Source organism: Silurus meridionalis, chromosome 1 (assembly GCF_014805685.1).
Source record: "Silurus meridionalis isolate SWU-2019-XX chromosome 1, ASM1480568v1, whole genome shotgun sequence".
Classification (NCBI taxonomy): domain Eukaryota; kingdom Metazoa; phylum Chordata; class Actinopteri; order Siluriformes; family Siluridae; genus Silurus; species Silurus meridionalis.
In genome coordinates, this window is record NC_060884.1 from 14,698,790 (window position 1) to 14,715,843 (window position 17,054).

At 35.8% G+C, this 17,054-nt stretch overlaps 1 protein-coding gene across 3 annotated transcripts in view; it reads right to left on the bottom strand.

Annotated features, from left to right (window-relative positions):
• LOC124388521 (cadherin-22) overlaps positions 1 to 17,054 on the bottom strand; it is a 245,675-nt gene that overhangs the window by 89,285 nt on the left and 139,336 nt on the right. For all 3 annotated transcript variants that reach the window (XM_046853228.1, XM_046853229.1, XM_046853237.1), the window contains exon 4: positions 1,088 to 1,207. In XM_046853228.1, coding sequence (XP_046709184.1) covers positions 1,088 to 1,207 — 120 coding nt within the window. The remainder of the gene's footprint in view (positions 1 to 1,087; positions 1,208 to 17,054) is intronic.

Here is a 17,054-nt window from a genome sequence, read left to right on the forward strand (position 1 = left end):
TTTGGAATCAGGTTTGCACATAAATGTAAGTCGCTCTGAATAAGGGTGTCTGTCAAATGCTCTTAATGTATATAAGGTGCACAATCATGTAATCCAGGTAATACCAGTTACATAACTATCTTTCTCACTTAGACAATAATCATAAGCTCATGATAGACAAAAACAGATGTTTGACAATATCGCTGAGAGGAATTTTCTGAGCTGGACTACAGTACATGACACTGGAGAAAACGAGTTTTCAGTTGGGCTGGAAGGATTTCCTAATGGAGTTACAGAATGGAAAAAGCCTACAAAAATATCGGCAGATAAGACACAAATTGATCTACAGTATTTCATTGTTTTTGTTTTTATCTTATAAATGGTACAATAAATGTACTTTTTTTTATGTTTTTTATGTTAGCTGAAAACATCATAAAATGCTATAACTACATTTTATGTGCAACCTCTCTGACTTAATCATAATCTTTTCTTCATCTCTGTCCAAAAAACTCAGTAAGCTGAGGCTGCAGTTTCATTCTATGGAATAGATGGAAGCTGATACTGGTGGATGTCAGGACACAGATGATATCAGCAAAGGCTTTTTGTCCAAGAATTCCCACCGGCACTAATTTAGACCTATTATATCCTTAACCTTCAACCTGAAAACTCCCACTAAGGATATCTGACTGACAGACTTAATGGTAGTGGGCTGTATTCTGGTTATCATTTATGTTTCAGATGACAGATGAAGACAGTTACATCTGGAAATCTGGCTATGAATGTTTATTACTATACATTTGAAATAAGTTGTGAGAAGTGAAAGTAAAGAAAAGCATTGCCTGAATAGCATAATGTAGATTTAATGAAAGTGGGTTTATTTCTGGTTATCATATTCTCTGTGTGACAGACTGCACTCTTAGCATTTATATTCTGAGACACTTTCAAAGAAACTCCTTGGTGAATATGTCCTGCATTTAATTCTTAATGCTGTGCATTATAAAATGGGGGGTATAAAAAGCGTACATGTCAGATTAAACCAAAAAAAAAAAGCTGCACTAAATGCCACCCAGAGGAAAGACCTGAAATGCATTTAATTTCTATGTCTTACCAGTCTGTCTATCAACAGTAAAGAACTTTTCACCCTCCAAAACGCTGTACACTATCCTGGCACTGCTCCCATAGGTCGGGTCATCTGCATCTGAGGCCATCACTTTCATTACTGATGTACCTGCCAACACAGAAAAATAAATGATGAGTCCCAACTATTGTTTGACAAGACAAACAAACACAAGGCATACATTGCTCTGTTTCAGTTTAAATCCCTGCTTTATTAGTGCTAAGTCATTTTTGTTTAAACACTGCTTTGGTGATGGGTTTGTGCGAATCAATTTGTTGCTGCGTTTGCCTCTGCGTCACGGCAAACCCCTAACTCGCGGTGAAAAGTACATTTACATTTAGTCTCATGATTGAATTTAAGCAAGCCAAAAGCCTATAAAACAGAATGGAGCTGAATCTTGAATATGTAGGCAAGAAACTGGGGCATGCATTCCTATATAATGACTATTATACAGCAGTTAGTTCTGATCCACAAATTTTATTAGTTAAACAGCTTTCCAAGAGGCCTTATTTTCCTATAACCACACTGGGACATTTTACTGTTTGTATCGCTCTGCACGTTTGTGTTAGTTGGAGAAAATTACATTTCTAAGTTTGAAACTGTTCAACTAATTTAAAACCTGTGATATCATCAAACAATCCTCTTTAGGAATCTAACTTTTGGCTTGATGTATGAAAGTTCATCAGCTGCAGACGAGAAAGGTAGGGAGAACCAAAATTTACTTGCAGCAACTTCATTGGAAATGCACAAAAACAATTCAGATGGCCAGCTAGCTACAATACTGTACTTGTTTGTGTTCATACAGCTAGAGTCAAACAAACAGTTTTTATTTACAGTAAGCAGAATATATCCTTAACCTTTCAGTTCTAAGACCATTCCGTTTTCTGGGTATAAGAATGTTTTCCTATGTTTAAAAATGTCGCTACATCACAGTTGCAACATTTCTTTATTTTTTGTTGAAACATTGATGTCCTCTTGTTTGTTTATTGTTGTATAACTTAAACCATTGTGTGAAGTGAGTAGTATGAGAACCTTATTAAAACTTCCTGCAATCTGCCAAATATTGCGGTTTCTTGTAGCATTAGCTGAACGAATGGATGTGAAGTGAGAGTGGCAGTAGAAGTGAGAAAGCGGAAGGCTTTATCACGGCCGCCTGTAATTGCTGACAGCTGGTGGTGTCTGACAAAAGGTCACTGTTACACTCTCCTCCCTAGACCTGTCACACTACTGTCCAGTCACACCATAATGCTATGCTAATTAGGTTAATTAAACAGAAGTGTCAGGGTCCTGTTTGTCTCCTGCCATCGGCGCCGGCTCCCAAAAGGCAGCAAGGAAAAAGGACGTTGTTTTATCATAAGAGTCGCTGAACCGTCTTCTCGGTCTAACCTTTTGACTTTGAATTGTTTGACTTTAAGAGGTTGGCTAACCTTCAATAAAATGTTTAGGCATCAGGTTTAAATTTGTTAGAATAGAGACTGAGTAAAAGATAAGTAAGTAGCAAATGACAGTACAGCTTCAATAGCTATTCTGCTATGTTGGCTTGTTTTGTATAACCATCTTTGTTTTAAATTTGTATATTATTTTATGTATTTTAATAAATAGTTATGACAGAGAGAGATATTTTGTGTGTGTGGATTATGTGCATCAGTGCTGCATCTCTGCTAATAATGCAGCTGTTGGTGTTAATTGCTTCTGCCTTTTACATTATATTTTGCATTTTAGCATTACATTTATCATTACCTATGGCTATTTATAAAAATTACATATATGTTAAATGACATGAAAATAAATCATCCACAGTGTGAATGGAACTGTTAAGTTTGCTTATAAAGCAGCAACTTAATTTAGAAAGATAATTAAACTGGCCAAAACTACCTGTATGTTAAGCAGTTTAAACACACACCTTCCAGACAATATAGAATCAAGGATTCAGACTGACCACAATATATCAGGGATTTAAGGTTTTAGAATTATTTGTAAATGAGTCACTGGCACCAGCTTTCACAAAATAGATTTTTCAAAAATGGAACCCCATCTGTCTCATCGTATAAAAATGTGAAAATTCAGGTGCAGAATTGTGTGGATACGGATCACATTCAAACCCATCCATATTGCATTTAAAGGCAGCTCATGTAAGACTGCAGGCTTTTTCCCCTCTCAGTAAACAGTGACTTTTAAATCCATAGATTGTAAGATAAAAAGTAGAAGCCATATTCCTTCATGGGATTATTGCCTTAATCTTAATTTTCCACAGGTAATATTAATGGTGATTTATAGCTGCTCACCAGGCAGACACATGGCATGGTGGCTAACACTACAGGTGAAAAAAACTATATAAATGCAAATGCTATTCCAGGGCATTTAAACTTTAGCAGGAGCCTGCACACACATACACTGCTTATTATTAATGCATTGCTGTGGATTTCCTAAAAAGTCATTACTTACTAGTTTTTGTGCCCTAATCAGATCTTTTTTTTTTGGTGATTTAAGGAAATACATAAGAGGAAAGAAAAAAAAATCTTTAGAGACTTAACACCACTACAAGAATTTTACTCTTTGAAATTAGGGAGCATTTACCAGGTACTAGTGGGCTAACTGTTTTTACTATGCCCAGGGACATAAAACAAGCAAAAAATCCTGTGCCTTCGAGTGCGAAGAATTTATGTTTCGAGTTTCCTCTATGTTCTACCACAGTGTAAATATTTTCTAGTAGCAAAACACATTTCTTCCAGCTTGTTTACAGAGTCTGTTGTTGCTCCTTGCTCCCCTGTTGCACTGTTGTAACCCAAATCTGGCATTCCTGCATAAATCCATATAACTACCACATTGCACAGGATGGGCTGGGAACTCTACATGGCACATTTGTATGTACTTTCATTATCCTGGTGGTTCAGTACACAACAAACATAAAATCAGAGCCAAATTAGAAATTAAACATGACAAATCAAGACATTTATTACAAGTTCGTCAGAACCTGGTGACTCCTGGATCAAGAAGCACAATGTTCACCCTGAAGCTATGATCTTGGACATGTTAGAGTGGATATGTGGAGCTCACCAGATGTGGCCTCATCACCTGGACTGTCTGTTTTTTCACTACATGGGAACAAAAGTTGATTTAAAAAGCATTGGTTCTGAGAGACCCCATGGTGCCTTTGTTTTTTACTGTGGCTGGCAGAGAATAGGCAAGGGTATCTGCATATAACATAAACAAATGGATTCATAAAATAGTCATTATATACAGTATACTGTATACAAGCCCCTTAAAGCATGATGCTGCCACCACAATGTTGTATGGGTATGATGTTCATTTGATGATTTGCTATTTTTTTCACCAAAAATACCTTAAAAAATAATGGAATTATAATAGCTTTTCGAATTGGTCTCATCAGACCATAACACAATTTCCCACTTGATTATAGTTACTGCACTTGGTAATTTTGCTTAGTATCTGTACTGTAATTATAACAAAGTTGTGTTTTATTGTATTTTGCAAGGGTGTAAGTTGTATTGTGTTGTAGTGTATTGTATCTGTATATCTATCTATTGATATCTCTATCTCTCTTTATACACACGCATGCACGCATACACACACATATATATATATATACAATTGTAGACCCAGTTGTAGACCCAAATATGTTTTAGCCTGACATTGCTCTTGTGCACAAATTGAGCCCTATGAACACATGCTTTACATGGGTTCAAGAGAAAGACAGTATGTCTAGCATAATAAGACATTTTGTTAAGCTGTTTTTGTTTCCCCTATGTGTAGAGGCTTTGGGAACCCCCTATAGATTAAAACTTATTCTGACACTTAAACCCCTTAATTCTGTGATAAAAAGTTGCCTGATGGGAGTGGTCTCTTTTCAATGATGACAATGTCTCCATCTAATTACAGTAATTTCCGGACTATTAAGCGCAACCATATATAAGCCGCACCCACTGAATTTGACAAAGATTTTTATTTTGAACATAAATAAGCCGCACCTGTCTATAAGACGCAGGTGTCTACACTGAAACTAATGAACTTTACACAGGCTTTAACGAAAGACAGTGTCTGTTACATGGTGTAACGAGTGAAATATGTTGTGGCTCCTTTAAGAGCAGAGCGGCATTTTGGGAATAGCCTGCCGCCGCATTTTTCCGCTATTACTGCATGTGTGCAAGACAGAGGAATATGTCATTATTTTCTGATGCTCATTTCTAAGTTTCTTTGACTAACCCGTAACGCTGTTGCCAAGAAAAATAAAAAAGCACGAGTTTTGGAAACCTGTCTGTGCTTATATGATTTCTGTTGCAACTGGAGTTAGCGAGCTATCCCTTGATCCAGACTCAACGCGTTACAACGGCTTGTATCTAAACAGTAGCCTACCAAGAAAGTAATTGTTCACTGTCTTCCTCCTTCCTTTCACAACTATTTCTCTCGAGAGTTTATCTTTTGGCATCGTCGTGTGTTTAAAAATAGTTTTTTTCTCCCGATGCCATGCAGCTCAGAACACAGGTGAGGTGCGTTTTTCCGTTTCTGTTCGGAAATTTTATTGGTCTAATTTTATGTCGGTCAGCTTTTTGGCTTGAAGTTTGTGAAACCGGGAAAAACCCAGAAAAAATCCATAAATTAGTCGCTTTGTTGTTTAAGCCGCGGGGTTCAAAACGTGGAAAAAAAAATAACGGCTAATAGTCCAAAAAATACGGTATGTAAATTCATAGACATTTCAGACTTTCAGACTTTCACTGCCTTCATCAAAGCAGCAACTGAGGAATTATATTTAAAGAATATACATTTTCAGAGAATTATAAAATCTTGGTACACTGAAACTTTACCACCTTAGTTTTTTATCTTGGTGACCTCTTGGCCAAGTTATGCAGAAATATGAATTAAATGTAAATGTAAAATTAATTTCACTGCTCCTGATCAAAGTCTGTTATTGTTTTTTTATTTCTTGTGTGAGATTTATGCACAGATGGTGTCAACTAAATCTGTTTCAAGCAGCAGATGACGAGTCTTTGGGGAAGGAAGATGGCTCAATTACAGCACGCAGCGAGGCCGGAGGAGGTTGCCCAGTGTGAGACCCAAGACTGACAGCTATTTAAGAGCCAGTGTCATAAAAGAGATTTACATTTGTCTGGCTACAGTAACAGTACAAGCATGCAGCCAGATGCTATTTCTCATTCATTTGCTGTCTCTCTCTCTCTCTGTCACCCCCCCCCCTCTCCCTCCTTCACAGCCCTGAATTAATCACCCAGTATAAGAGCTTCAATTCCAAAGTCCTGTGCATTATGGATCATTTAGTGCTCTGGTAAAAGCTGAGGTGTTTTCACATGAAAAGTTAATTCACCAACACTTCCTTCATGATTCATTCTTTACTGGCCCACATAAAAACTGTACTGTGAATCATTGAAATATGAAGAAAATGAAGAGGAAAAAGTAGATGGACAAAAAATGTCACATCATAAAAGTCAATGACCTGCTAACCAAGATTCAAAATGAACTTCAACAAGGATTAAGTCATAACCGTTTTTCACCCAGAGACTCTGGAAACAGTAGAGATTTTAACAATTACAACCACCCTTTTCCATTTAAGTTTTTTTTTGTGTGTGTTCAAGCAAAAGTGGGTAAGAGTGCTTAATACCAGGCACTAATCATTTTCACTACTGTCCATTTAGTGATTATAAAATGTAATGTGTTACTATTATTGTAAAATAAAAATAGCCGAATAGTTATGCTAATATCATTATGCGGAAATGTGCTGAAAGCAAAAACGAGGGCAGCCAGAGATTAAAAAAAGAAAAAGAAAAAAAACAGGTTCATAATGAAAGTTATATCATACAGTAGAATATAAAAATGTAATTGTTGCTTTATAACTGCAGTAACCCACAACAGATACCTTCTGCCTTCTTTTCCTAAGCATACTTCAGAAATAGAACGAGAAAATTTGCTTTATATGACAATTATTTTTTTGTGCAACTTGCTGGTTCATTGCTGAACAAGAATCCACCCATACTGAGCTGCTTTCTTATATAAACCATCAAATTATACATTGGTCTAGGTCATGCAATGATCACAGTACAACTTGCCACCACAAAATGAATGTACTAAAGCCTGTGTTATTTTGCAGATGTTTCAGTGAAAAGTAAGTGTGAATAAAAAAAAGTTGTACTTCCTTTGCAATTATGGAATGTATACCTACAACAACTGGCAAAAAATAACACTGTGTAGTGTGTAGCATGCTATATTGGCAAATCAGAACCATTCCACAAACAATAACATGGTTACTATTACAACTAACATGACAATACTACACAAATAAAAGCAAAAAGATGGCAATGTGTATGTTGTGTGTTTGCATGTAAAGTAGCTAATTTTAGTTTATTGCCTTTGTTTGAATTTTACATAAAAAAACAAACTATTACAACCCTGTTTCTAACACTGTTAATAAATGTAATTAACATAAAATATTTTTTCACTTCAAAATAATATGACAATAGGACTCAAAATGTAATAAAATCATCAAAGCATGATCGATTAACACATCAGGATTCAGAAGTATGTGTCTTTGTAACTTGCTAGTCTGTTTTCTCCTTAATGCGGAGTTCTGTGGAACTTTTATTATGCTGCATATGTTAAGTGACATAAATAAGACATACATTTACATTTAGTCTCCATTCATGATGTCTGACATAAAAACAAATTAGCATTTCATTTGACAAAGATGGCAAAACAGGCATATAGAAGTGTAAATCATTATATTAAGTAAAAAGTGCAGACTGGTTACCTTAGACAATGAAAACTAACCAAAAATTAGCGAAATTATGGTGCATACAATGACACACTAACATAAAACAACAACAGCTTGACAATAAGGTGCTAAAACATGGAAACTAATCAAGGTGAAATTAGACACAGGTGCAACCCCTGCAGGGGTTGATGGGAAGTGTAGTTCAGCACCTCTTTTAGATATATTTGGACAGAGCCATTGATGTCCGACTCCAGAACGACAAACACCTTGTCAACAGGAAGTCAACAGGAAGACCCGGACAGTCATTCAAGAGACATTTTTACACTGGGAATCAAGACAGAGCTTGGTGATGAAGTAATTTCCACCCTAAATGCAGTAGGGGGAGCTATGTCCATTGTGGAGCCTGAGGAGAGAGTGAAGTGCATAGTGCAAGTCCAGAGGGGGAAGCACTGTACCCCAAGAAACAGGGGAAAGGAGGATGTCCATGGTGACACCATGAGCTGTATTGTATTTATGGGGTGGAGGTGTTATTAGTAGAGCAAGTAGACAGAATGACGTCCTCAGTTTAGCAAGGAGATGAAGTGGCATTGGAAGGACTTGGCAGAGCAAGGTGAAAGGGTGATGTCCTCAGCAAGGCAAGGAGGCAGAGGAACATCAGTAGCAGAGCAGAGAGGGTGAGCAATGTCCTCAGCAGAGCAAGAAATGGGAACAAAAATCAAAAATGAGGCAAAGTGTTTGGGCAATGGTTTCTCTTGGGTCAGGAACTCCCTTCTAAAAAAATCCCTGGACTTTGCGTGAGTGCTTCTGACCTGACCTCTCCTTCCCTACTGCATCCACATCAGGTTATTTTACAGAAAGGCTTTTTGGTTGGTAAAATATTTTGTGCAAATCAATCACCATATTTGTTCAGTAGTTCAGTTGTTCAGTAGCTAATAAGGCAAGGTAAGGCAGTAGCTAATAAGGATTTCCAGGGTTTAATTGTGCCAAAAAGCATATTATTGTATATATAGTAGCTTTCTTGATCTAAAAAATGTGTCTTGGCTGTGACTGTATCTCATTTGCACCGTTTGTGGCAGATGAATCACTAGGTCAGAGGGAACGCTGCCAATCAACATGGATAGCATTAAATTGGAAACAAGACAGCATTGGCACGGCCTTCATGACCTATGCTGTATGTCTGTGGCTAAGGTCTCCTACAAACTAGAGCATCAATCATGTAGCGTCCATCCATCAGCTGCAGCTTATGCCAGATCAAACAGCTCTTTTGCAGCATAAGATGAAGATGGTATAAACATCTCAGGGGGGCAAGAGAGGACATTTATTCAGTGGCATGTACATAATATGTAAATACTATGTAGTTTCTTATAGTACTGGTTTAAAATCTTACACATTGAATTAGATATACTTTATTGATCCCATTGGAGAAATTGTTGCATTACTGTTTGTGTAACCTGCTGCTGCATTAAAGCAATAATTTCCCCCAAGAGATCAATAAAGTATATCTAATTCAAAGTGTAAGATTTTAAACCAATACTATAAGAAACTAGAGCTTCTGTATTTTATTAATGCAAAGAAAAAACTGAAATATGTGTACTAATATATTGGTTCTTGAGATTTTTTGTGTGCACAGTGTGGCATGCTACAATATAAAGTGTGCTGGAAATCTGAAGGCCATATACTGTATATTCGAATATATTCACGCAACTCTCCAAGACACGTTATGTAAAGTAAAGATTCCTTCGTAAATAATATACAGTGTTTTTTAATGAAAATTAATTTTTACATTTTTTTTTTTTACTTATTTTTTTCAGACCTGCTACTTCGGGGGCCTTTCAATCTTTTCCACAGTACTGTACACAAATGGTTAAACATACAAAGGTTGGAAATATGTTATAACCAATACACAAATTATCCTTTTTTGGTTCTTTCGATCCTATACACTTGGTTGTCTTTTCATTCTGCATACAGGTAAATAACATCATCTGTGTTTGGTGTATATCCAGCAAAAATGATGTCAGCACCACCTTTTTTTTTTTTTAGTCAAGTCCAACAGAAGTGAGCATCTCTTTTTCTCTCGGCCCTTTAAAGGATCAGCAAAACAGCCTTTTAACATCCTTGCGTCGTTAAAACTAATGTAGTCCTTTCACAAAGCGAGGAAAAAGTACAAAGTATACCCATGCAAAATGGTAATGACCTCAGCACTTCTGAACAAGCATATAATGCATGAGATTTAAAGTCATGTTTCAGAGTTGATCTGAAAACTGTGGCCCTCAATGTGAACTAGTAGCTTTCAGCTTTCAAAAACAACATTTCAGACCCCACCATTGTTTGGCTTGTTATTTAAAGGAAAGCTGTATAGTCTATCCATGAAAAGACACGATGAAACACCTGTAAGCCTTAATGCAATTTTATATAATAAGATTGTACAAAAGAATAATTCAGCATATTGGTAAGTACAGCTCTTTTTTCATTTCAATATTTATGTAATGGTTATGTACACTGAAATAATCAGCACTCCCCTTCCCCCATTTCCCCTGTTTAAAGACAGCATATGATTTAATAGTGAAGCAAAGCCTAGCTAGAAGAAATTTAATGCTCTAAAGGCTCAAAGAGATGTATTTAGCAGTCTATTCTATAAACATATTTTTTTATTGTAATTTTAATTTCGAATTTTAATACATTTGTTTCAGAATTTGCATTTAAATTTAAGAGATTCCCAATAGCTCTGACTCTGACTACTGTCTATGTAACTTCTAGTCATTCAATTTCATTTTAGAAAGAAAATATGAAAAATGAAAAAGGACAGTTATTTTATTTTCTTTTAATACTCTAGAACAAACTACGGAAAACAAACATATGTACATTGGCTGCCAGAAGACATTTCTGATGACATAAAGCCAAATTGTACACCCTATTCATACTTTAACTTAAACCTTAAGCATTCTATGCCCATAGAAAACAATTATTACCAAAATACATTCAGTGTTAAGAATCTGTGTTTTTGATGCTATGTAATCCTTTATGCAGAGATGGCAAGTAACAAATACGTTGTTACTGTACTTTAGTGGATTTTTCTTGTATCAGTACTTTACTTCCCTATTTATTTATTTTTTTTTACTTTTTACTTTCACTCATTAGATTTTTCACATAAAAATCTGTACTTTCTACTTCTTCAATTTTCACACCAGGCTTATTACTTAATTTTAATTTATTTGGTGACATGATCAATATTTTTTCTTCTATTTGCGCACAGTTATCAACCTATGTCTTGTCATTGCATGACTTTTTTTTAACCTACCATTGGTGTATCATTTTCTTCTTATCACCAATCACAAATGTAGGCTAGCCAAATAAGCTAACATCAAGCAATGCAGCAGGCAACAAAATGTATGGAGCTAACATGGATGAGACAGAGGGAGTCAGTGACTGGGTATACCTGTGCCGTCTCTGCTGTTATTTTACGTTGCTTATGTTTCCTAACAGGTGTGCTATTTCAATTAGTTTGTTTCCCGACCCCCCTGCCATCTCTCAGATTCTCACATCTTTTTAAAACTTAGTGTTTGTGTTTAGTTGTAAAGTTATGTCATCTCCTGTTACATGCTATGTTGTGTGGACGTCATTATTGCTCTGTCCTTTTTTTCATTTTTGAGACTTTTACCTTTTGAAATATAATTTTTGGGAGTGTTATTTTCCAACATTTGTGTTTTAGTCCTCAATCCAGGGTTTGGCTCTGCACTAGAGTGTCTACTTCTCGCTTGAGTAACTGGGTTCAAGCCCCGTTTGTGACACAGATGATGAAGACAGCGTGCAAAGTTATATGTTTTTTATTGTTTTACATGTTTTAGTAATCGCTTAATGTGGAGTAAAATTATATTCAAAGAACAAATTCAGTACACCCCTAATTCATAAAACTGAACTATTATATACAAGCAGGCGAGCCCAGACTATATGCAATATATATTTAGTATATAAGTAATAGTAATAAGGAACTATTGTATTATTGTACTATTGTATTGCATTAATATGGATGATGTTCCTCTGACGTTTGACCTGCCGCTCACTCGGACTGTCCACAGGAAATGCGAATCATTAGTCACGCTGAAAACAACCGGGCATATAAAATGCACCTCACTTGTATTCTGAGCTGCACGGCATCAGGAGGAAAAAGCTTCACCGATGGTGATTTTTAAACGTACGACGATGCTAAAAGAAAAACTTTTGAGAGAAATTGTTGTGAAAGGAAATGACTTTCTTGGTAGGCTACTGTTTAGATACAAGTCGTGTAACAGACACTGTCTTTCATTAAAGCCTGTGTAATGTTCATTAGTTTCAATGTAGACACCTGCGGCTTATAGACAGGTTCGGCGTATTTATGTTAAAAAAATCTTTGTAAAATTCAGTGGGTGCGGCTTATATTTGGGTACCCTTTATAGTCCGGAAATTACGGTAATTTAAAAAGATTTTTGTTAAATATTGTAGATATCAGGAAAAAACAATCAATGTAAAATAGCTCATACCTAATAAAAGATGTATTGCTTCTTCAATTATACATGCAAAAATCAAGGCCTTTTTTGTTTCCCCTCGATTTTCTTTTCCGTGCATCCACGAAGAAACTATTTTGTTTTTTTGTTCTAAATTATTAAAAAAGAAAATTAAAATAAAGATCCTTTTTAATGTTTTATATTCTCCTTCTTAAATAAAAATTAAATGACCAGAAGATACATGGACACTTGATTGCATTCAGAGAGGGATGTCTGTTTATAAAAAAGAGCTTTGATTATTATGGAAACTAGACATTAATGTATCCAGCATTATTTGTTATTTATTAAGTAACAGTTTAGTAAATAATAAAATAAAACTCATACCTTGACTTTGATTTTCCATTATTTTATGAATAATGAAGGTCATTTAACAGTCATGCCCCAGGATTTATGCCACAAAACTGAAGTAATTTAGCAGGAGCTCATGAGAATAACTATATTAAATTAATAATTATATCAATAAACTAAGAAATTGCACTCATGACCCAAAGTCCTTTATTTCACATATTGAATTAAAATAAATTAGAAAAGCTATGGATTACACTTTTGTGAGCTTTTTACTCAAATTTGATCAAGTCAAGTCAAGTCAAGAGTCTTTTATTGTAATTTCTACTATACACAGTGGTACACAGTACACAGTAAAAATGAGACAATGTTCCTACGGAACCCTGGTGCTACAGTAAACAATAACATAAAGCTACAACACAACACAAGCTACATAAAGTGCATCGAGTGCAACCTGGTGCAAACAGTGCAGACAAAAAACAGTACAGACAGACAACACAAGACAAGACACAAAACCAAGATAGTGCCGACCAGTAAACCTACTGTATACTTGGTTATACAGTACTGTGAACTGTAAAGTTCTATGGCATCCATTGCCAGAAAAACTGATGGATGTGTTTTCTCCCATAAGTAATATGTCATATAAGCTTGTTTTTAATGAAAATAATAATAATTATAGTTTTGCTTGACAGATTCACCATGGTTTCAGCATTGTCATAAAACTGAGTTCAAAATACAGCAAACTGACATCAGACCTACTGTATAAACTCTCCACCACGAAAAAGAAAATCGAAATTGTCGGTACCCCCGGCATAAAATATTATGACATTATTATAACATCATATAATTTAAGTTTCTTTTTATTCGTAATCTGATTTTGATCCAAGTTTAATTAAAAGGGGGTTGTAATTGCTCTCACTCTGCCATCTTGTGTGCTTTGATGTCCCATGTAAACTCAGTTAAATGGAGTGTGTATTAACATGGGCTTGCTAAAGATAAAATGCAATATCAGTATCATAAATAGAGTCAAAATATGTATGAAATATAACTATGCGTGTTTATTGGTTTGTTAATTTATATATACACCTAGAGCTCCAGGGACCTTGAAAAAGGCAGCAAGCTCTCCAGGTTCGCTACGATGCTGGGTGGAAACTGAGGAGGGTGCACGCTGAAGCTGGACGTGCAGCTGATTGAGTCATTGATTAAGTCTCCAAATAGGCCAGTCAGCGTAAGGGGGTGTCCAGCAGTAGGCCCTATCCCTGTCGGACAACTCGACAGGGTAAGCTATAGGTGCCTCCCTGTCAAGGCTAGGGCAGCCATAGACCGGGTAATGGCCTGCACCTCCTGGCCTCCTGAGATGCCCCCCACGTCCAGCTTTTGTAGCAGGTCGGCCTGATACCCCTGCAACACCGTCATGGTGTGCAGGCATGCAGTGGTCTGACCTTCTGAGGCGTATGCCTTACCAATCAGTGCCGATGTAAACAAAATGCGACACCCGTGGAGAGATCAATAACTAGCCTCTCTTCAACCTGGGGCACCGTCCCATAACCATGTTCTTTCAGCCCCTTGACGTTAAAGCATAACACCGCTTTGGGGCTAAAGGATGGGCCGAAAAAAGGCTTCGCCCAGGACATTGACACCTCAGTGTACAGGTCCAGAAAGAATGGTAGATCCTGACGTGGAGGCTGTGATTCCGGTGGCAGAAGGCGCTCATCAAGCTTGCTGGATGGAGGGGCTTTCAGCTCATCGGCCGGCCAAGCTAGATCCTCCATGAGCTTCTCGACCTCAGACTCGCAAAGCTCCACTATATGTGCTTTTAATAGCTTCCTGGTCATGACCTCACCCCGCCGATCAATTTGACAGATTACACACGTATTTCAGATCATGGACAATGCATTCAAAACATTCGACCCAATGATGTAGATTCTTAAACTGTATTTATCCTGTTGCATGACCAAAGCTTTACATATTATACTCAACCTCCACTTATTATTCCAACCTAAGACATATGTGTTTAGTATAATGGCTATCTCTCTGTTTATGGTTAAAAAGTAAACTGAGTTAAATCTGAGCAGAGGAACGTGGGTAGACAAAGCCCCATGGCTTCTTGTAGACTGAAATTCAATCTTCTCCAAAGGAATTCACACCCTTGCTGATAATTTCTTGGTAATTCCATTAGCAGGTACAGAACAATCTCGAGTGGAATGTGGGTCCCAGGGTGGTATTTTAATTGCAGAGCTCAGGCTGGTGGAGTTTGGTATATATTATTTATACAGTATATAGAAACAAAAACAGTCAACATTCAAATGACATCATAGCAAATTATGCCAAATATTTCTTACTTAAAGACTTAAATTGGCAAAGTAGTTTAAAGATATTACTATGTGAGTTTACTAGCTATGCCAGTCTAAAATGTTAGTCTTTAGATAAATAGATTTAATAAATGTCCTGCAAATCATTATTAAATGTGCTCCATTACTGCATGGGTCTGCAATGAGCTAGATTCATGAAGTCTTTACAAATCTTTTCAGATGTAATGGTGGACATGCTGCAATTAAATAAGTATAAATAATGAATTAGTAGATACACATTTATAAAGCAAGCTCACAGTAATTAGTAAATTAAATGTAAAATTGTAATGGCAAGTTAATATTTAAAATGTGAAAGGCTCAGAAATGTCAAGGTATAAACACATTTTTCTAACTCTTTTAAAAGGAAAAAAAATATTTTAATTTAAAATGTAATTCAAATTAAAATACTTCACATACAAAACAGTAACAAGTAGGTGATAGTAATGTTGTTTTGTTCTACTTCCAAATTCATCTATGATCAGTAATACAATAATTAAAACTCTGAAATATCTGCCAATATCTTGGCAGATATCGTTTTTGTTTATAGTTTCTGCTTTCTGTCACTGGAAAAAAAGGTTCTCCTCTTTTAACTTAAGATACAAATAAAAATGCCTAAACGGAAAATGGCTAGAGAAAAAAACCAATAAAACTTGCTGTTTTTATATGTTAAAGCATGCTATACAAAAAATTATTGATTTATGCGACTAAAGTAGAACTTTATTAGACCTTAGTAGATCTTTTCCATTTATTTATTGCAAACTTTAATCTCAACAGCATTATTTTTCTAAAGCTTAACCATAGTCGGAGCTGAACCCTCTTCACCCAGCCTTCGACAATATAAACATATGTAAACATATTCCCCTCTACTTGTCTAATTTTCTGAGTTTAAACTTACACATGCTGCATTATTTAAGAAGGACCTACAAAGCATTCTACATTACTGTACATACAAACAAATCAAACTTTTGTTTACATTTTGAGAAAAGGCCCGATACAGTGAGTGTAAAAGATACTGGTAACAAGGCCGAGCATGGCATGGGGAAATAAGAATTCTGTGGGCTTGTCTGTGATTATGCTTTTATTATTATAACGGAGCATTCCCTGCCGCAGTAATAAAACACAGTGGTGCTCATGCTCAGCCAATAGCTGTGATTAAATTTCATATTTCCACAGATCAGTCGGTTTACACATTTGTAGGATTCATTGCAAAAGTACCGCTGCTCAGGCCACATAATTAAATTAAATTTGTCTGTCATGTGAAAATTAGCCTGATTAGCTGAGACCACTGAAATAATGGTCAGTTATAATCTTTGTAGCACTAAAAAGCTTAAGAAATTAAAGTATTTTTGCCCCTAAACATGCAGCCTTTGTTTGACAGGTCTGAATAGTGAAATACTATTATATATATATATATATATATATATATATATATATATATATATATATATATATATATATATATATATATATATAAAATAGTATATATGCCTACCAGCCACTTTATTAAATACATTATACTAATACTAGGTAGAAGTCCCATGAACATAGATTCCACAAGATGTTACATTTTGATTCTGGTCCCTGCTGTAAATCTCCCATTCTAACACATCTTAAAGGTGTTTTATTGAATCAGATCTGGTAAAAAGATTGAAGCCAATGAAGAACCCACTGAACTCAGTTTGAGATGGCTTGTGCTTTTGTGCATGCTGGAAACAGCCCATTAAATAAGTAAATAGTGACCATAGAGAAGGGTAGAAATCTCAAACCACGGGATGATTCACTAGAGAAAACAAGTTTCTTAGAGAGAATTGCAAAAGAAACTTACTCTCCTTTATTTCAATAATTGATTTTACAAATCAGCTTTTGAAATGTTAAAAATATATATATATATTTGCAATATTAATTGAGAAAAAGGACTCCAACTTGGCAATATATAGAACTCCCAGGCTGTCTCTCAGCATATTCACATTACAGTACTGTAGCACTGAAGAATGATCAAGGCATAGAATTGCAGAAATTAATATTATTAATTTGGTGTTGTT